This window comes from Apostichopus japonicus, chromosome 19 (assembly GCF_037975245.1).
Source record: "Apostichopus japonicus isolate 1M-3 chromosome 19, ASM3797524v1, whole genome shotgun sequence".
NCBI classification, from domain to species: domain Eukaryota; kingdom Metazoa; phylum Echinodermata; class Holothuroidea; order Aspidochirotida; family Stichopodidae; genus Apostichopus; species Apostichopus japonicus.
In genome coordinates this window covers 4,920,867-4,943,280 of record NC_092579.1, presented here as the reverse complement: position 1 = coordinate 4,943,280, position 22,414 = coordinate 4,920,867, and the positions used below count along the sequence as shown (strand labels likewise).

The following is a 22,414-nucleotide window of genomic DNA, read 5'->3' as shown; positions in this document are numbered from 1 at the left end:
CCACCATTCATAAACCATATTTTTTCTCAAAGCTTTGAGAGGGATACAGGGAGGGAGACACCCGTTCCCTTAGAACCATCCCCCAGGACGGCATCCCTTGCCCGGGTTAAAAGAAAGGATCCGCCCCGGGTGCCAACTATTCTAGGTACGCCACTGTCTGTAGTGACTACAGGCTTTGCATTCCTTATACCCACCAGAAAATCCTCATTGCCATATCAGGAATTTAACTGGCCAGCTCCACATACCAACGCGTCTCTCTGCTCACGTATAGCTGCCTCATGTTAGCTGCCCCATGTAATTCTTTTTCTGATATAGTTATTATCGGGGACTTTCACATAAATCTACTAGGTGGTGGTAACAAAAGGTGGATGCCAGACATGGAGATGTATAACTTGAAGCAAACAATAAAGGTAGCAGCTAGAGAAACTAAATTCATCGTGCACATTAATTAATCATATTTATACGACTAAAGAAAGTCGAATTGTCAATACTGAAGATCCAAAAATTAGGTCGAGTGACCATTACCCGACATATTTCACTTGGAAACACCCTGCCTCACACCAACCATCATCAGAAAAGACGGGTCACGAAACCATGAAATATCGTGCGACAAATAAATTAGATGTAAATGCGTTCAAGCAAGACATGACAAATTGTTCTTGGCAATCTGTGTTGCAAGAAGCAGATGCAAATCGTTCGTTAGAAAATTGGGAAAATATTTGTCTTAATATTGGTAATAAGCATGCTCCCCCCCCCCCCCCCAAAAAAAAAGGTCAAAATGAAAAATCAGCCCAAGTGGTTCAATGCTGAGATAATTCATGCCATTAAAATGAGGAGTTCGTCAAAATTAAAGGATCCAGAGACATATCGAGTCTGGAGAAACAAAGTTGTAAGTTTAATTCGATCGGCTTAACATAGTTATTTCAGAGATTCTATTGTTGAGGGCAAAGGCGATTCCAAAGTTATTTGCCAAATCCTTAGAAAATGTTTAGTCCAATGATACTAATATGAAAATCAACAATGTTAACCTAGAAACAGATCCAATCGATATCGCTAAGTCATTTAACGAATTCTTTACGTCTGTATCGTCTAAGTATCTTATTGGTATTATAACAACAATGTGGATAATGATTATTTAGCAAGTGTTAAAGAGTTTGTTTCTTCCAAATTACGCAATGATGTTGCATTCCAAATTCCAGAGGTGACTGATGAATTTGTCTACAAAGCGCTTATTTCAATGGATGCTACTAAAGCCACCGGTCTGGACGGGATTAGCTCCTATCTTCTTATTAGTAATCTGCTAGTGAAATAACAAACAGTATCACCCATGTACTGAATAGTAGCATCAGAAACTCCGTCTTTCCTTCTAAGTGGAAGAAAGCCAAAGTTGTTCCCTTTTACAAGAGTGATTTAAATCTAGAGTATCCAATTATCGACCCATTTCAATCTTGCCTGTATTATCTAAGATATTAGAAAAACACGTTCATGGTGCTTTATCCAAATTTTTAAATGCATTTAGTCTATAAAATACGATCGTCCCAGTCAGGTTTTAGAAAAGGGCACTCTTGTGAAACTGCATTACTAAAGATTGTCGACGACTGGAATAAATCTATTGATAGCGGATACCTTATAGGATCTGTATTTCTAGACCTGAGAAAAGTATTTGACCTATAGTAAACCATTCTATTCTAATAAATAAGTTATCTATATATGGTCTTTCCGAAAGGTCTGTTGCATGGCTTAAGTCGTATTTATATGTAATAGACAACAATCTACATGTGTAAATGGTGTATTTTCCCCCTTACTGCCAGTAACATGTGGGGTGCCACAGGGGTCAATTCTGGGCCCGTTGCTCTTTGTTTTGGTTATTAATGACATGGGTCAAAGTATTAATTATTGCAATGCGGACATGTATGCAGACGATACAACATTTCATATGAAGGGCAAGTCTATGGATGATTTAAATACTAAACTTAATGAGGATATAGATATAATATTTGCAAATGGTGCAAGAAAAATGAAATGGTTATAAATAGTAATAAAACTAAAAGCATGTTGATTGGTTCAAGACAAAGGTTGACATCCATTCCAAATAACAAATTAAATATTGCCGTTGAAGATTCTATAATTGAAATTGTATGCTGTGAAAAGATTTTGGGCGTACAAATCGACAATGTATTATCTTGGAATGAACAAGTCGATTCTGTTTGCAAGCTCGTTTCCAGTAGATTGGCTCTTCTTAGACGCATAAAACCATTCATTGATATACCAATACTTGTATTCTATTTTATAATGGATATATTTTACCGATTGTTGAGTACTGTAGTTTAGTATGGGGAAATAGTAATGCCAGAAATGTTCTCAGACTTAGTCGTTTAAAGAAAGCTGCAGCAAGAATAATTCTCAATGCAACATTTGATGATAGATCTGTAGACCTTTTTAAAACTGGTCCTCACTCGAAAAACGTTTAAAATGTAAAAGATTGACAATGGTGTATAGGTCTTTAAATGGTCTGGCTCCGCAGTATGTTGTGGAAATGTTCCGCCACACAAATAATAAACATAACCACTCTCTAAGGTCCACCACACGAAATAATTTATTTTTAGAGGGTGGTAATACCCAGTATCACCAGAAAACATTTTCATATGTTGCTGCTAAGGAATGGAACGAATTAAAAGGTGTGTAAGAATGCCAAGTCTTTAAATACTTTTAAACGTTCTATGCAGGACTTTAATTAATTTATTATGCTCTTAATTAATTTCTTTTCATTGTTTGTTCCATGTTGTATTTTATGCCATATCAATTTTTATTTTTATTTTCATTGTCGTCTTATTTCTTTATATTTTATTACTATTACTATTATTATTATTTTATATGTTTATATTTTTTTCATTTCTTTATTAGTTATTTCATTTCAGGGCCTCGGCGGAGATTAGCTTGCGCTAACCGAGTATACCCTTTAATGTTAAATAAATGAATAGCTCTGTCCATTGTTACTTGGTGTTCAGTTAGTAGCAGTTGTCTATAGCCCTGCAGAAGATACTTTTCTTCTGCATAAACATGGTAGTTCAACATGTTAGACATATTGCCATTTTTAGCTCAGCTGAAATTTGCGTTTGGCTGAGGTGTAGCAACATTGCGACTTTTGCCGAAATTGTGTCTCTTTTTGCCAACGTGTTTGAATGGCTGAAAGTTTGGCTGAAATTTCGTGAGAGGTTTGTGTGAGTTAAGCTTTTATACATGCGATCACGTTGCATAAATTTGAAGTTCATTTAAGGTCACTATCGGTCATTTTCTGAAAACGTAAAAGATGTTACTCCTCCTAGAGTTTTTGTCCATATTTGCTGAAATGTTGTGGATATGACGTTAGGTGGAAAGTCGTCATGTGAAGGCCAAAAACAGGGCCATCTGTTTAACGATTTCAGTTATGATGTATACGCATGGACAGCTCATAATTTGACCACCCCGTCGTTAACTACACACTAGTGTACAGTCAGTACATTCAGCTGCGGGCAATACCCACAGCACAGTGTACAAACGATACAGCGATGGACATTGCAGATGGCGGCACGCCGTTTGGGGCGAGTCTTCAATGCCTTTAAACATATTTAAGATAACGATTGATCGAACTTTGCCACCCTTCTTCATGCTCTTGGACAGATGAGAGTGTGACCAATGGTTTAATTTGATCCTCAAAATTCATCGCCCAGACCTTTTACTTTAATTCTAGAATAAACCACGTTGGAATTGTTTTGTTTAAATATCCACATTTTATATCATTAGGATAGTTTCAATTCGACATATGCCGATTTCGTCCAATCAGAACCCTAAAGAATTAAATTAGCCAATGAGAGCACGAGAAACTGAAATATGCCAATTTGTTAATTTGTAATATGTCGAGCTAGGTATAGCATTTTTACGTACGTACTTTTGACATTATTATGTTTAACAATTGCTGTGCATGCGCACTTTTACGACAATCTTCGTCATTCTTATTATCACAGTTCGGCTTTATTGGAAGGATCTATCTAGAAAGTCAAGGGCGTAGGAACCGGGGGGCTGGGGGGGCGCCAGCCCCCCCCAGTGAAAAAAGCGGGGGGGGGGCGGAAGTATCATTCCGCCCCCCCCCCGCTTCGCAAGTCAGAAAACCCCTTTTTCATTTCCAAATGAGAAAAAAAATCTCATTTGGAGCACCAAATTGCATCTAAGGCCTGGTGAAAATACAAAATTAAGTTTACAAAATGGAGTGGGTGTTGAAGTGTGCTATATTGCACCAAATTGCATCTGAGGCTACCTGGAAATGCAAAAAATTCCAAAGGGGAGGGGGACACCCCCTCCCCTTAGACCCCTCCCCCAGGCCGGCCATCAGTCTTCAGCCCCCCCACTCAAAAGTACCTTCCTACGCCACTGTAGAAAGTGCAGCAATCCACGTAAAAAAGGACCATTTTCTATATATATATAGGGCCTATCCTTCATAAACAAGAATATTCCTATGGATATTTCTCTAGAGAGGGTGTAGATAATTGAGTGTTGTTTACATGTTCAAATACGTGACATGACATGTCAGAATAAACTCGCAGTCTCGCATATATGATTAGGTAAATAACTCCCATAGATTAACAGTACTGCCAAAAAAAAAATAATCGCTACCGGCGAACCATGTCGATCAGTTAATGCACTGGTCAGAGATAATTAACGTACCTTATAGCCTCAATGTTATCTGTGTCTGAGCAGATAATGCGATTATATCCCGCATTTTCTCTTATAATCATGCGTCTGGCACATGTGCGGGTTTGTTAATTAAACAAGCTTATACATGCATATACGAATGAAAATAGCGCATATTTGTCTCATCAATAAGTCATCGGTCAGCTATTCGACTGTCGTCGACTAAACCAACTCGAAAACCGTTCGTATAAGTCTCGGTCGTCTGCTCACATGACGATTCGTCAAGATCAGAGTATCCATATACGCTAAATACTTATTGATGTAGATGTAAACGAATGTCGGTAGAAAACATTTATCAGTTTAACGCGTGGGATCTAAACTCGGCCGGAGTGACTTATACCCCGTTCCCACGAACGCGGTCTTGCTTCAAGCAAGCATAGGTAGAGCTAAAATTGTAACCGCAGATAAGCCCTGCAATTTGAACCCGCGTTTCAACGAGTTAACTCCGGGCATAGCGGCAGGCTTGGAAAACGTCCGAACCAGGTTATTGCAATAGAGAATACGAGCAGCGATCGACGGCTATGCAGTGAGTCTTTTCGACACGTGCATATATACGGAAGCGTAGAAGGGACATTGCATTAACGATTTTTTAAAGGCATTTGAAGACTCACCCAATCCGCGTGCAGCCATCTGAAAAAAGTTAACTTTCCATTGCTTGCAAGTGACGTTTTGTTCCTGTCGCTACGAAATGCAGACAGTAATGCAACGTGATACCTTGTTATCTTTAGCTGGAACTGAGATGTCCATCGCTGTATCGTTTGTATACTGTGCTGTGGGTATTGACCGCAGCTGTGTGTACTGACTGTACACTAGTGTCTAATTACTGACGGTAGCAAGCTGTGTGTGTATTTTCTGGGATCGATGGTGGTGTCTAACACTTCTGACACCTCATTCGAAACTAGGTCAGATTACCGGCATTAGACGTTTCTTTATGCACGAGTCTCCAGACCCTTTATTTCTTCGGTAGATTTGTTAAACAAATTTGACCAAACGCCAAACAATATTTTTAATAGCTACCGCATTTGAAGAGAATCTCCATCCCAATGCAAAGAAAAAATGTAAATTGCTGGTTTGTTGAATTATGGCTGCAAAATATTAACTTATTTGTCTAGATCTGATAATGATTATGTCTGCTCCTATATAGATCTACTGTATAAAATATCTCGCAGCATGGTTTAAAATGTTAAAGGACAGTTAGCCAGCTGCAACCCGAGATCTACCAACCCGACAAATTTATCTTATTTCTTGTTATGGTTGTTTCATTTTAAAATCTCTCTCAGATATGATGTAAATTTGATGATCGACATGTAGAATTTGCAAAATATCTTTACCGTTGTTTAACTGTCCGTTATTTTGCTTTTGAACGAGACTTTTAGCGCGCCTCAAAAACCATAAATACTGTCACGTAGTGTATATATATTACAATAACCCATATGAATGACTTCAATATTTTTACTATTGGCGTGCCATACGCGATCCATAGAATTTATGTTGTTTACTATTGTAGCCGGAAGGTATGGTTAAAAAGTGCATTTGAACCTCTCAAATGTTGTCCTTAGTGTGATGTAAAATTTATAGCCTATGGTGAATTCAGATCCCGGGATCTAGTAAAACAACGTTATATGTATATTGGCGCGAATAGTGTTTATCTTCTGTTAGATTCGCTGTATGCCTCTGATTGGCACTTCTTTTCAACTAAGTAATGATTAACCCTTCTTATTGCCAAGGTTACACCCAGCTGGGATAATTTTTCTATACTGTAGTGTTATGTCCCGCTTCAGAGCACTCGTATTATCAGTACGAGCAGTATGAATATCATGTTTCTATCAGATCAAGGTTAGGAATTGTTTGTACTGACAATACCAGTGCTTCGAGAGCATGATATTGGAGTACAGTTTAGAAAGGTATTAGCATTAGGAAATTGTCCCAACTGGATGACGTTACTGACTCCTCAATAGGACGCTCTACCAAGCTACCAGCCCCGATCCCCAACCTCTGGACGAGTTCAAAACCATTTTTTTAAAATGACAATACGACACATCGTACCGAGTGAGAATGCGAGTCCAAGGCCCTGGCAAGAGAACCAACCCATCATGTTCTACCTTATATGATCAATTTGTGTGATGAACAACCCTTCCCATCCCATCAAATCTTACCATCACCCCAATGCGAAAACTAAAACTAAAACGGACGAGAGATTACGGATAAAATTAAGCTGGTATTTTACTCGCAAAACTGATGTTAACGAGTCTACACGATCATGGTCAATCAACTTTGCTAAGAGAGGGCGCTAACCCTGAAATCTTTTTCAGCTTTTGCGTAGAGGCTGCTAGATTCGCCGTAAACTGTTCACTTTAAAACGTTACCTAAATCATCAAATTACCGTAAACTAGGCTACATGAAACTAAAAAATGGCGATTACCTTAATTTGTGTTCAGCCGGAGTTTGCCTGTATCCTTCATGAAAGTATAAATACTATATCTATACGACTAGGCCTGCACGAGAGGGCTGGGGGTACATGGCCCAGCGGTACAGCCAGGATCCAATTAGAGGGCCCGAAGAATATGAGATACATAATAATTTAATCCCATTTTCATAATACTTCTAAGGAATAATGAAGAATTCGATAAGGTTGGGGCGTGTGGTCACATTTACCTGGGCACAACCGTCTCTCGACGCGGCTGGAATTGACGAACATTTTCCGACAGGTTGTGATGAACTAAATGCTCTTGAGAAACAACGCTATTTACGCACCAAAAGCTACTATATACTGTTAGATAACGTATAAAATGCTGATCAATATACAGGTCCCAACGACAGGGATATACAGTGTTTTGTATTGAACTATATATGACTTAAGCTGTACTGAAATTAATTCATTTTATTTGGAGAAGTGACCATAACTGGTAAGGCTCAATGAGCTATGAGTTTAGGCCCATGTATAGCTATCGTTATCACAAGAGAGACCAAGATCCTGGACAGGCCCGCTCTCCTTTTAAAACTCTTTGTTTTGCCTTAAGGATACTATTAAAATGGTCCGCGTTAATTGACTCCAGGCAGCAGGGCTGAAGTCCCTTGGACCCATCCCCACCCCTCTCACCTCAACCTTTCATCAGGCATAACAAGTGCCTCACTGGTAACTGACGCAACCGACATTGCGACAGCATTATATACGTGAATATCGTATTGATTTGTAGACTTGCATCTAGGCCTGTAAAGATATTGTGATCAAAATTGTCGTGAGGTATGCATTGGATTTTTAAGCTGGAATGAAGGACATAGCAAATGAACTCAGTTGATAATTCTCTATCATTACCCTGATTTAATCTTTTTTCCACCACACCATCACCCCCTCCCTCGCTCCTCCCTCCCGTCCCCCACACTCATAGGCGTAGGAGCCCAATTTGATTTGGGGGGCTGTAACGACTTGCCCGAAAAATATAACCAAATTTTTCGCAAGCTCCGCGCGCGTTCGACATCTTAATGTGCATATCATATAGGCATGCATCGGTTATTACATCGCATGCAAATTACATACAATCGTTTGCCGTATTATTACCCTTCCATATTGGTTATCATAATAATAATAATGATAATAATAACAGAAGTTTAAAAACACACTGGTGAATTACCGAATATGTAGGTGCTAGTCCGTTAAAGTTGCGCTGTTTACCGCGGGATGCTAATGTAAACAACGAAATGTCTTATGTAGATGGTGAAAAAGCATGGAGGGCCAATTTTGTCAAAACTCTCTATTACTTTAGTAATGGCGAATATGTCGGGCAAGATTAGAACTTTATTGTAATTACCAAGGAGATTTTTTGTAAACTATTGATTTCCTTTAGCTACATCATTGCAATTTACTTTTCTTTCAGGAGGTGCCCGAAATATTCTCAGCATATTTATTGCCCGAGTTTTCACAAAAATATTTGATTGGGGGGGGGGGGGGGCTGCAGCCCCCTCCGCCTCCTACGCCTATGCCCACACTGCCTGTGTTAGTATCATCGGCACCAATAATAAGCAAGAAATTTAAACTTCACGAAAGTCATTCAAGCGTCCTCTTTGCCAGAGCTAGGTGTTGACCTTGAAAATAACAATAGACAATAGAAAACAAGAAAGGCCACCGAGACAATGCAAATGTATGGTATATATATAGCCTACAACACTGGTAAATATTATCTGGTTTGGAGGTGCCTGTAGCCCCCCCCCCCCTTGCCTCCTACGCCTATGCCCACATTGCCTGTGTCACTATCATCGGCACCATTGAAGCGAGAAATTGAAACTTCACGGAAGCCACTCAAGCGTCCTCTTTGCCAGAGCTAGGTGTTGACCTTGAAAATAACAATAGACAATAGAAAACAAGAAAGGCCACCGAGACAATGCAAATGTATGGTATATATATATATGATTTCGAGTTGGTTAGCATCATGTTTGATTTCTAGAGTAAGGCAAAATATGTCACCAAAAAACAGAACTAGTATTGTTCGATACAGGTGACAAACGCTTACAGTGGAATTACGACCTTCCTTACCGGTTTCGAATCTCTGGACAAACAATCAGCGTCCATAGCCTAGTGGTTAGGGTGTCCGCGTACAGAGCGGAAGGCCCGTGGTTCGAATCCCGGTGGAGGCTGAAAGTTTTTTCACTGTTCTTGATTTTCCAACTCATTACGATTTTCATTTATATATATATATATATATATATATATATATATATATATATATATAGCCTACAACACTGGTAAATATTACGAGTTTATAATACTGTAATTGTGTCGGGAAGCAATTAAGTATCTTATGAAGTGCGTAATAATGTGCTAGTATTTTTACTGGGGTTCATGTACCGGAATGTGCATGTGATAAATGTAATAAAATTTAACTTCCAAGTAGGATATTGGACGAATATGGCTTGCTATGTTATTTAAACTAACGTCGAATGTAGCAAAGCACTATAGATCACTGCCCGACTCGACAATAGTACAACACAAGATCATAAAAAAAAACTATTAACCTCAGTGATCTTCTGTTTACAACTATTTTATTTCAAAATAAACTTCTTAAATAATACATAACCTTGCTACAAGTTTTATCGTCGAGGTTTGACTGTTGTTCTGACCACATCTTAGGGATCTGTTGATAATCACTAAAATGTATCGCATATGAAAGATTTAAATTGCAGAAAGACAAACGGCCCCATCCGGGTCTTCGGAAGCCGACCTTGTAAACTGGAAGAACATTCAATTTCCTAGCACAAAATCCCATGAAGACATCATCCAATGGGAAGAATGGAATATGCTGTGCAACTTGGAATAATTTTCGCGGTAAATCACCGGACATGACGTAAGCATAACCAACACAAAATGGCGGATAATATTTATATGGATACACACTTTCAGGTATATACCATTTGCTTCCTTCATTTCTGTAAGGCTTCGCGTAATTATGGACATATCCGCTTATGAAATTAACGGATGGTGCAGACGATAACATTTGGACAATATTATGCAAATTAAAGTACACGTCATCGTCGCCCTTTAGAACGTATTTGGCTTGAGGACAATACAAACTCGCCCATTTCATGCCCATCATAAACTTGTTGGTCAAATTGTAGTACGTATCCAAGAAGTCCTCCATGATTATATCCCGGTAAACGTGAGATTCGTTGAAGATACGGTCATTAAGATTCTTATTAGTTGTGTTGCCTACCAAATACACCACGATTATCCGTTTTCCTCGAACATTCGTCTCGCGTAAAGAAGTCATTCGCTGTTTCTTACGAAGATCTATATGAGAGGGTTTAGAGTGTATGAGGACCAGCAAAAAAACATATGCATCTTTCTGCTCACACTTATTCTCTTCGGCGATGACCAAGTTGTAATGATGAGGATTAATCGCATAAACGAATTTTGCTTCTGTAAACCGGTTAACGGTGTGTAATCTTGCATTGTCAGAATACGAAGCAGCAAAATGCACCATTCTGATGCCTGGACCGGTCAGAAAGAGGTAAAGAATCGTCACTCCGGCGATACATGCCACAACAAACCATTTAATTACTTTGGATCGCACGGTGTTACGATGTACCGCGGTACATCGCCGATGAATCATTGCTTATACGCTACAAATTTACTATTTGTCATCGGACATGTCTCAGGTGACTTTAGAAATATTACCTGCCGAAAGGAAAAAACAAACAAAAACAAAAGAAATAGAATTGTAATTGAACTGAATAATTGAATAATAATGATCATAACAATCATCATCAAAATTATATTATCATCATCACCATCACCATCATGATGATGATGATGATCATCATCATGATCATGATGATCATCATCATCATCATCATCATCATAACAATAATAATAACAATAATGATGATGACGATGACGATGATGATTATGATAAAGATGATGATCATGCCGACGACGATGATGATGATAACCATAATAACAATTACAAATGTTTTTATCCAATTTCTGCTAAAGGAATTTCCTCATACATTCTTTGATATTTTGTATCAGTTTAAACGCAACCCGCTTGAGGTAAAATTGGAACATATGAGCAGCACGGCAAAGTAACAAAAATAAACCAACTTCAATATTTTCTTGTCTGATGCCCAAATAACTTTCTCGCTTGACAAAATTCATAAATCTATTGAGCAGTTAATATTTGCATTTTCAAAATTCCGAAAAACTCTGTTTTCAACAGGCGACAGACAAACATTACGGTATCTTTCCAAACTTAATAGGGGCCTATAAAAAACAAACTGTGCTCTTTGCTGACCGAATCTTACAAATAACGCTATTCCTCACGTAGTACATTTATAGGCCATATACAGTATGTAGCCAATGTCATGACAGGAGCTATTTGAAAGTCACGTGTCCAATGCAAATCTATGCACACTTGAGTAAAATATAGCACAAGTTATGATTTTAAATATAGGCTAAGTAAAATTATAACAGATAATATTCTTACCAAATTCTCTGCAAAATGAAATGAAACGATTTTGCGTCCGTTTCCATTGTATATTCGCTATTATCATGACTGCATGGTGATTTAGTTGTTTATGTACGACTCTGACGTGACTCATTATAGCATCATACTACTACAATCAATGAGCTGGATGTCAGTGGTAAAAAACAACGGACAGTGTCGGGCGGGAACATTGCACATCAGCACGCGTGATCTCTATAAAATCTTAACTGTTCAAAAAATTCCATTTCAAGAGAAAACTGACAATCCAAGCCAATATGGCTCGTCCTGATTTTAGAAGATTGACTAGAATATATCACATATATCCATACAACCTGAGTAACACAAATACACTATTCGTGCATTCTTTGTTCAGTCCAACACCGACGTTTTATTGTATATCATCTATAAGGGTGTTTGTAATTATGCAGGTCCAATTAAAGAAGCGGTGAACCGAATGCGGTACGAAGTGACTATAGTGATGAATGTATTGAATATAACTAAACGCTAGTTGTGAAGGAGAATACACACTAAAGAATGCAGTTGTAGGTATAACACCGTCGCCTAACTAAAGTTGACGTAGCGTGAATAAAAGACTCGAATAATATACATTTGCATGTATACACGTTAAACAGCTGAATAACTACACACAATTCATCCGAACCGGCAAGTTCAGCCGGAAGAGTCGATAAAAGCGCTTAGTGGCATGCATAGTGGGTGCGTCACTGATATCGTGATAAGTGTTACGCTACACTACCCTTGACTTTGTATACAGTTGTCTGCATGGCGGTAGACGCTTAGTTTCTAGCTGACAATATCAAACTGAACATTTGACTGACGAGTATATGTAAAACAGCGCAGAGTGAACCAGGAAACTTAATATACGGAAAAAAATAATTTAGCAAGTATCGAGAACCTCATGAATGATTCAGGATGCTGCATATAAAGAAGGAAACAGTGAAAATAGCAGTTAGTCGTGAAGACTTTCTTTAGATTTCTTTTCGGAGGCAGATTCAAACTAAAAAAATGATAACTTCAAATTAGGCATATACCTTACTTAGAGAGTATGCATTTGCCTAATCAATGATTTCATTCGGTTCCAAACGCTTTCGTCGTCAGCCAGGAGAGGGGGGGGGGGATTAGAGGGCGGGATCCCCAGTCAAATGTGTTTTCCCCTTGCCCACCCCCCTCCCAATGATGTGTGGGTCAAAATAAATTGGACAAAACTGACAGAATGCATTGAAAGCCTCGATTAAACCAGTTCGCGGCTGACTTTAATCCGGAATTGACGGAATTTTCAAATAAATACCAGCCAATTGCGTCCTAAGTTAAATTTCCAATCATTTTGTCTGTCCTCGCCACACATGCTACCCAAGGAGATAATTAACCTGCTACCATGCTTGTAATATACATATATTGATTTGAATACGAAAATTATCTTCTATAATGGGTATGTACGACCCATTCTAGATAATTGTAGTATAGTCTGGGGTACGTGTGGAGCAAATGATTTACAAAAGTTGTTACATATGCAAAAAGCAGCAGCGCGTATTATTACGAACTCGGGAAGATATGAAAGCTCGACAGAATTATTTAAAATGCTAAAGTGGCACCCTGTCGATACGCAAATGCGTATACGACGATTGATCATGATGTACAAGACCATGAATGGCCTCTCCCCAAATTATCTAACCCAGTTATTCAACTTTACACACACGAAATTCATAATCACAATTTGAGATCCACGACCCAAAGTAACTTATACCTGAAAGATGGTAAAACGGAATATCACAAGCATAGATTTTCCTTCATATAGCTGCCAAAGAATGGAATAGTTTGCCAGCTGAATGCAGGCATGCCAAATCTTTACCTATTTTTAAACGTTTAGTCAATGAATTTTTCAAGTCTTAATCATCTCATTACGCTTTTATGTTCTATACCCATTTTTACAGTTTTGTGATTTACTGTTGTATATATGTATGTTTAATAGTCTTACTCTCTGTTTATTGTTTTATAATATTATTCTTTTTATAATGACTGTATTTTAGGGCCTCGGGGAAGGTTAGCTTCGGCTAACCGAGTCACCCTTTTAAAGGTTAATAATAATAATAATAATATCATGTGTATATGCTTATATCTTTATACCATCATTAGGCCTATATCGACCATCCGAAGTTAATCCAATATTGTTACTTGGAAGCTGCAGCATGATATATTACTATACGTAATTTCAACAACGCATGCACGTGTGAACTCACGCAGAATAATTAGTCCTTAGTATAGACCTATTTCTACCGAAAAATTATTTCCAACGACTTGACATATTTCAGCCGATGTAATGTAATAAAACCGATGGCCTATATGGTGATAGACAGACAGTTTTGTAGTGGCTGAATGAATAAAGCCTGTAAGTCGATGAAACTGAGTTTAATATAAAAGTTTATTTAAATCATAGCCTAATTATGGTTAATCATAGACAATGAGATAGCTTAAACTGTGATTTTGAAAGAATAGTCCAGACCAAAATGAGAACTACAGACAAAATAACTGAAAGGACGATAAACTGAACCCAATTGTCAAAATCCCATCGCTATAGCATTTTGATTTTTAAGTTTATCCAAATTCTAAATTTGATTCCGCAAATAACACATTTTACTGAAACACTAATCATCCAATTATGCATAGGCTATTGTAGACAAAGTGTGAGCGATACATTTCTACACTGTGAACAGTATGAGAACAGAGCACACAGGATTATCAGCTAAGAGGACATATAGTGACTTTCTCCAAGCGCATAGCCAGAAAAGGAGAGAAGAATGAGAGAGAAAAGAGAGATGGAAAACAGAGAGCAATGTGGAGAGAGAGGTGGAGATAGAGAAAAAGGGGGACCATGAAGTTTCAGAAGTGTGGAAATTGGAAAATCTCGTTCCTACTTAAGACTGAAACTAGATTTCATGTATAGGTAAAGCGGTATTTTTAAACCTTTTAAAAAGATATCTACTTCGGCAGCCTATATCGAAAAGGAGTGCAAACTATACTGAATTGTAAGCTACGTATAGGCTACAGGAGGCAGAAATCGAACAAAATTTGGTTTTGGCCTTTATTCACTCGATTTGGTCGGTAAATTCTCTAAATTTGGCCCCTTTTTGTTACATAAAAACTTGCCACCCTGCTGTAGGCTGTAAACTTGAAATTGGTATCACACTGTGGCATCATCGTATTGTTTGTCTTTTATAACTGGCTACTGCCACAGTGCCACGGATTTGACTACGCCACCCCTAGAAAAAGCTTTTATTTTGAGTGAGTTTTAAGTTCCTAGTTGAATGATTTCGACCCCACTTTTCAACAATAGACTAATCATAATGCAGTATTATGAACAATTTAATGAAATTTCAAATTGCTAAAATCTCTGCCGATTGCATAAAATTTGAAAGCTCTGAAGCTTCTAAAGTCCACCATATTATTCCACGTGCTTCGCCCCTGGACCCCAAGCAGATAGCGCAAAGCGTTCTCGTTGACAGCTCAATAACTGAACCCCCCCCCCCCCCCAAAGATGAAATCTTCGCTACCCGCTTGACTTTCTCTACAATATATCAAGTTGATATTTTTAGTTGGACTATACTTTCAATTTAGCGGGTCACCGTGGAATTCAGGAATAAACTGTTACACTTAGGTATAGAAACATTCATAACAGTGCCGTTACCATAGTTTCATGTGTTTGGGAATGGGGCGGGCATGTTGCAAAAGTGTCTAAAAATGACCGAACTGGTCGGGCGCGAACTTGCCCTCCCCTCCCCACTCGAATCCCACAGTCCCCTGCCCCAGATGAAAAAATTCTGGATACGCCAATGCCGTTTTAGGCAGTTGTCAGTCTGCCATTATACAATATCACTACGGTAGGGTATAGGCCTATGCCAAATGCGATTATACCTAGCCTATAACTAACCTGTTATTCATGAAAAAGGTGTACTTGCAGTGACAAAAGCCGCTAGAAAATTTGAGTAGTACATTTTGAACTTTGTTCCCTGGTAATTGTGGATTTTATGTGGGCAATAAATATTTGGTAGCGGTCGTGTATAAGTATAGCCTACATTCACTATAGTTCAAAATATTAGCCTTTATACCCAGATATTTGTTAATATCTGCTTGCTACAACTCCAAATTGATAGTTGCATTATTATACCTATTCAGAATGTTTGCGTTACAGCAGCACCTTGTATTGTGATCTGTAAGTACAACCAGTGACCCTGATCAAGGTCCCTTATCTTTGAAATGCACTATGATATATATATATATATATATATATATATATATATATAAATATATTGTTTTAACTTGAATAAACAAAAACAATGCATGTCTTGGTTTCCATTGCCACACGCATCGTTAGATACTTTAACACCCCCTCCCCCCCCCCATTTTTTTAGACAGTCAAAGGATGCAGAGCCTATATTCGAGAATACTTGGAAACTTTCGAATGACAATAAAATAGTTAAAGTCGAAAAACACTTTTGCCGCCAAAAACGTCATTGTCATTCTGTGAGAGCTCTTTTTCTGAATATTAAAATATGATGTAAAATTCTGTACTTTTTAGATATCACATATCATTGAAATTCAAATATCTGTGCCTTTTGCATTTTCTATCTTTTTATAATGAAAAACGTGGCGTCGAGTGTATCCGCAGTAGGAATAGTGATGGGATAGAAACATATTCCTGTCGCCTGTTGTTACGTTTATGCGGTAAGTTATGACGAACATATCTTTCAGGTGAATCTCGCTTTATTATCACGTACTGAAATCATGCAAAGATATAAGCTATAGATAGCCAGGTATATACACTTAGATTACAGACCAGTGTGAAGAAGAAAGCGATAAGCACGTGATCTTGTTTTACATAGTTAGTCAACACAGGTGTAAGGAGAATATTCATGTTTTATGTTGCGTTTTTTTAATGGACATGCGCACATTAAGGTGTATATCAATCAAGTGAGAATGTATGGTGTAAATCAGCGATGCCCAAACTTTTAGGCCCCAGGTACCAAGATCTACCCCATGGCGGGACTGAGTCACGAACCACCAGAGCCCCACCCTTCGGAATCGATGCTTAAAATGCATGAAAGCTACCTTGAATCGACTTGATGTTTAAAGTAAGTTAGTCGATCTCCTTTGGCAAGCTCCGAAAACTCTATAAATACATTCTGGCAAAATACGGCAACACACCGAAATACTTCGCGACACACTTTGGGGCGCGACCCATCCAGTCTTCGGACTGTCGGTGGACATCACAATACCTGTGGTATGGCACATTGCGTAACATTGTATTTCAAAACAAACTGCGAATGTAATAGGCAATACTGCTACATGATATCTGGTGGGGATTTTCTTGTTGTTCCTGCCAGAGTTTAGAAATCATTTGGCCGTCACCAACATGAACGGCATGAGAAAGGTTCATAGAACAGAATGACAAGATATCGCTGCCTGGTCCACGAAATCCAACCTTTGAAACTGGTGAAATGTTTAGTTTACGAGCGCAAAATCCTGTGAAGACATCGTCCAATGGAAAATCAGGAATGTGCTGTGCGACTTGGAATAACCTTGGCGGTAAATCACCGGACATGACGTAAGCATAACCACGGCAAAATGGCGGATAATATTTGTAAGGATAAATCTTTTCTGATATAAACCACTTGCTGTGTCTGTCTCTGTATGGTCTGCTATATTTATAAACATATCCGCTCATGAAATTTTCAGACGGTGCTGATATCAGCATTTTGACAATATTATGTAAATTAAAGTACACGTCATCATCACCCTTGAGAACGAATCGAGCGTTAGGGCAAAATTCACTCACCCATCTCATACCCATCATAAACTTTTGTGTTAAATTGTAATAAGAATCTTTGAAGTCTTCGACGATGATATCGCGGTACTTCTGCGATTCCGCCAAAATATGGTTATTGAGGTACATCTTCGTTGCATTTCCGATCAAATATACTACAATTATCCGTTTTCCCAGAATATTCGCATCACTGAGTGAAGTCTCCCGTTGTATATTGCGAAGGTTTGAATGACTAGGACTGGAATGTATAAGTACTATCAAGAAAACGTCTTCGTTTTTGCATATATTCGCTTCAGGGATTACAAAAGAATAATTGTGTGGATTTATGATACCGTCAGAGATTTCTTCGGTATATCGGTTATGGCTATGCAATCGCAAATAGTCTGAATATGATGCAACAGTGTGAACGGTTTTGGACGCCTGATCGTTGGCTAATAGGTAAAGAATGACCACTCCTGCTAGAGAGATCAATATTAATCGTTTTGCAGATGAACTGCAATGACGCAAACAAACTAGTGATCTACGAATCTTGGTTGTCATGGTTTCACTGAAGTAACAATTGAGCAGCTCTTAACATCTCATGAAGTACGACCAAGCTGTAAAAAAAAAATTAGAAAAATCGTTACACAAGTGCCATAGCGGCGGACGTTAGTATTTAGATATGAATGAAACTTTCTCTCACTAACGACATTTTTTTTTTACAATTTCCAGGCTGAAGGTCGAGGGGGGGGGGGTGGGGGGGCGTGCTACAGCCCTATGGGTTAGACGGATAGCTTAGGTAATAATGCTGTGACCAGTCTAGTATTTCTATCCCTTTTTGTGTTCCAATGCAGTCTCTTCAAGATAGAATGGTGATGAGCATTTGCTTTTACTACATACGACTCTTTTTATACAGTTTATAAGAAAGACATGCAATATTGCGCAATATCTCTATTCTCTTGGTTAAAATATCAAGTTTGAGTCTGCCTCATTACATGGCCACTAGTTAGCACACCTCAGAATTCGTTAATTTAAAGATTAACGGGGATTTTCATTGTCTTAAGAAATGTATATATTATAAATCATATGTTTTGATGTATTTTTGACTGTTTTATGTATATTATACTGAGATGGAGTGAACTCCAATTCCTTTTATGGCCAATAAAGATTCTTATATCTTATATCTTATACAGTTATACCTCTTATAGATTGTATACTTCAAAACATTAATTTGAGACACTGAACAAAGTCAGGCTGGTAATGTAGTTACAATTTATGGTTCATAAAGTTGATTGAAAGATTGGTCATTATGTTCAAACAAAAGTTCTAAGTTGTGGACAATTCCCCCCCCCCCCCCAGAATCAACACTGGGATATAAGCCAATAAATCATTGAAACTGGCATGGAAATATTCTGTCCAGTTTTGTCGGTTTTTAGGAATTTTGATGCCTCTCATTATTTAATCCATTTCACTCTTTAAGATGGACATATATGATGCATGATGGGATCAATTCTTACTTGGAGGAGGCAAGAGTTTGCTACCTAGAAGAAGGATTGACAGATTTAGAGATGATGTAAAGCAAACATGAATTAAATAATTAAGCATCCATGGATGGGAAGGATAGGGGGCAAGAATGTGGCAGTGGTTAGAGTTACAGGGTTCCCAAGGAGCACAAATCTATTAGGGAGTTCATTTTGCTTTTAGAGAGAAGAGGATAGGGCAGTCTCTAAGACATGAACAGCACTGTCATCAGATACAGTTGGTGAACTTGGTATGATCTTTTCCAGCTTAATATTAACTGCATTGAAATTTTGTATTGTGTGTTATTACATAACATTGTGAAAGAGTTAACTTAGATGGTTTCCCACCAGCTTTAAACATGGTTTAAGATGGGCAGCCTATAGGGTGGCAGCCTATGTCATCTAGTATTTCAACAAGTTGTGAATGTGTCCTCCATATTGATATGATGCCAGCGGACACCTTGCGTTACATATAAATAATTGAAACTTTTAAAGATTCTGGATGTTATCGTGCAATTTAAAACATTCAAAGGTGAAAAGGCTATCAGTTAATAATGAAGAAAATTATTCATTTTAAATGAAAATTATTCTGTTTTATTATAATGAGAAGTAGGTTACAAGGTGTCTTCACTTATACATACTTTTTGTATTTTTTCTCTTGCTGCTGTTGTCCAAAACAAAAGCAAGATACACATGCCTTGCAAGGCCTCATTCTCAGGAGTTTATACAGAAGGTCATGAAGGGCAACAAGTGGACAACATGATTATTACTACTGGGTCAAGTGCCTAACTAGTTTGCCCAGTGTCAGTGGTATTAGGTGTTGTATACAACCATTTTTTTATCTGTAATGGAACACAATTAAACTGAAAAGCAAAGTGAGAATCTGCCTGCAAGAAATGGTTTGCTGAAAATATTTATTTGCTACCCACCCGTGGGCATCAGAGGAAGCAGTGACGGGCTGGCACCTTACTCTACTCAATGAACCATATCCCCCTTCTCACACAGACACACACCATTTGTAATCTGCACAATCACCCTACAGTATTAAATCACAAGGGCGTAGAAACCGGGGTGGGGGCTGGGGGGCGCCAGTCCCCAGTGAGAAATGTGGAGGGGCGTATCCCCCCCGCTTTGCAGGTCAGAAAACCCCTTTTTCATTTCCAAATGAGAAAAATAATCTCATTTGGAGCACCAAATTGCATCTAAGGCTAGGTGAAATACAAAATTAAGTTTACAAAATGGAGTGGGTGTTGAAGTGTGCTATATTGCACCAAATATGATTGCATCTGAGGCCACCTGGAAATGCAAAAAATTCTAATTCCCCCAGGTCGGCCATCAGTCTTCAGCCCCCTCCCACCCAAAAGTACCTTCCTACGCCACTGTTAAATCATACTCATACAGTACCTTGAAAAGTCTAACGCTTGAAACTGAAGTACAGCAAGCTCACATAACTATCTAATTATTTTTTTTTTATTATTATTTTACAAAATTTCTACAGCGCCTTATCCAATCAGAAATTGCTCTAAGGCGCTTTACAGTAGAATACATACAAACATGATATACAAATACATAAATCGATAATATAAGGTATAATTATAAAAAGGGTAAAAAATTTGTTATATACAGTACAATCTGACAATAAATTGTATAAAAACTGCAAATGGAAAATCAAAAATTATACAAACAAAATCTTAAAATTTAAAATATAAAATCTAAGGCCTTCAACTTCATGGTATGCTGCGTTTATACTTATTAAAGATCACCACTAGTGATCCAAAATATGCTAGTAGTAAAATACACTTGTCAACCACACTCAAACCTCAACAAACAGGTTACTGCCATCTAGTACTGAAAGCAATATTTTGCTAATTGAGACTTCTTCTTGCCTGGTATAAGAGTAGTACCCTTCAATGTTATAACTCAATGTCTAAGAATAATTTGGATGGTGCTTACCTAAAATTCTTTGAGCAATATCAACAAGTGTGTATGTATGTCATGTATTTTAGATCCTCCTGCAAGCAGGAACTCGCGAAGAAGGTATTAATTTAACTTATGAAGCAGCAATTCATACGCAACTTTTTAAAACTTTGGTATCATCAAATATGTTTAACTTTAGCTTGTGTATGGGTGTTACAATGCTCACTATGGTGTAGCTTACAACCTAGGCGTACATAACTGTCAAGCTAGCCTAGTACTCTATACCTACTAGTACTACTGTACTAGTGCTACTAATACTAGGCTAGTACAGCTAGTAGTAGTACTAGTAGTAGAGGCCTTTAGTTAGGAAGGCCTTGTTACTTTACTGCATAACCTAGCTGCTAACAATGGAATCTCGAGCGACTGCACTGGTATGCAGAGCTGCCTATTTTTGCTACTTCCCTCGTTGGTAGTAGGCTGCTAGCAATTTATTAAAGTTAGCATTCATATACTGTACCACATCTCGGTTGTAATCTTCGAGTTGTTTACTTTACGGAAGTTGTTTCGTGCAACTGAGCTATCACTGGGGTGGTACTGTAATAAAGTAAGTTGCAGACGATGGTTATTGCATATCACAGAAATCACCGACTTTGCTCTGCAGTTGCTTCTTACCATGCGCAGAAACGTTTGATAAGCGAGCACAACGAATGCTATCTGGAAGTTATAACTACACGAGCTCATTTTAGTGTCATGTACAATTATTTTGAGTGATTATATATTTTATATAATATGAATTCATCGTATGGCCTACATATTGCTAGTAAGAGTCGTGAAACGCCAATGTGGCCTTTCAGTCGGGGGACAAACACTAGTAGGCCTATTGGGTTTCCCCGACATACTAGCCGATGAGAAACTTTAAAATTCACAATTTTGTTCATCAGTTCGACATAAACACCGCCCGACTATCCTCGAGTTTCCTATCGTGTTGACTCACGGTGCGGATGGACCGCATTAAGACCAATCTAACCCTGTCACCGAACTTGAAGGGTGTGAAGACTCTCGCACAAAGAAACTTCTCATGCCGGTAATCTGACCTAGTTTCGAATGAGGTGTAACAGAAGTGTTAGACACCACCATCGATCCCAGAAAATACACACACAGCTTGCTACCGTCGGTAATTAGACACTAGTGTACAGTCAGTACATACAGCTGCGGTCAATACCCACAGCAGTGGCGGCGGAACCGGGGGGGGGGGGCTTGGGGGGGATCAGCCCCCCAATGAAAAAGTTGAGGGGGCAAATGCATGATAAGCCCCCCTCCCAATATTTACCAAGGCTCCGAAACGTGCATCTGCCCATTTTTCAATGCATACTTGTCGATCTGTCCGATGCACACGTATACCATATAGGTGTAATAATTTTAGTAAATGCAGGGGGACCCTCGGCCCGTCCCCTGGC

General features: G+C 38.4%; 2 protein-coding genes across 6 annotated transcripts; both read right to left on the bottom strand.

Moving 5' to 3' along the window:
* Positions 1-7,530: 7,530 nt before the first annotated feature.
* On the bottom strand, positions 7,531-12,817 carry LOC139959510 (beta-1,3-galactosyltransferase 1-like). The gene is made up of 2 exons (XM_071957182.1): positions 11,706-12,817; positions 7,531-10,897 (listed from the first exon to the last, which is right to left on the bottom strand). Exon 2 carries the CDS (start codon positions 10,830-10,832, stop codon positions 9,771-9,773), a length of 1,062 nt encoding a protein of 353 aa, XP_071813283.1. The 5' UTR covers positions 10,833-10,897; positions 11,706-12,817; the 3' UTR covers positions 7,531-9,770.
* A 1,307-nt stretch (positions 12,818-14,124) lies between these two features.
* On the bottom strand, positions 14,125-21,660 carry LOC139959511 (beta-1,3-galactosyltransferase 1-like). Of its 5 annotated transcripts, XM_071957187.1 has the most exons (3): positions 21,475-21,538; positions 19,682-19,882; positions 14,125-18,137 (listed from the first exon to the last, which is right to left on the bottom strand). In XM_071957187.1, exon 3 carries the CDS (start codon positions 18,079-18,081, stop codon positions 17,026-17,028), a length of 1,056 nt encoding a protein of 351 aa, XP_071813288.1. In that variant the 5' UTR covers positions 18,082-18,137; positions 19,682-19,882; positions 21,475-21,538; the 3' UTR covers positions 14,125-17,025. The 5 variants fall into 5 exon arrangements, with proteins under 5 accessions (XP_071813288.1, XP_071813286.1, XP_071813287.1 ...); XM_071957185.1 differs by lacking the exon at positions 19,682-19,882 and having other exon boundaries at positions 21,184-21,660; XM_071957186.1 differs by lacking the exon at positions 19,682-19,882 and having other exon boundaries at positions 21,364-21,660.
* Positions 21,661-22,414: the final 754 nt, after the last annotated feature.

What these genes read in the sequence shown, in the direction of transcription:
- LOC139959510 (XM_071957182.1), bottom strand. Translation starts at nt 10,832, where the DNA reads ATGATTCATCGGCGATGTACCGCGGTACATCGTAACACCGTGCGATCC.
- LOC139959511 (XM_071957185.1), bottom strand. Translation starts at nt 18,081, where the DNA reads ATGACAACCAAGATTCGTAGATCACTAGTTTGTTTGCGTCATTGCAGT.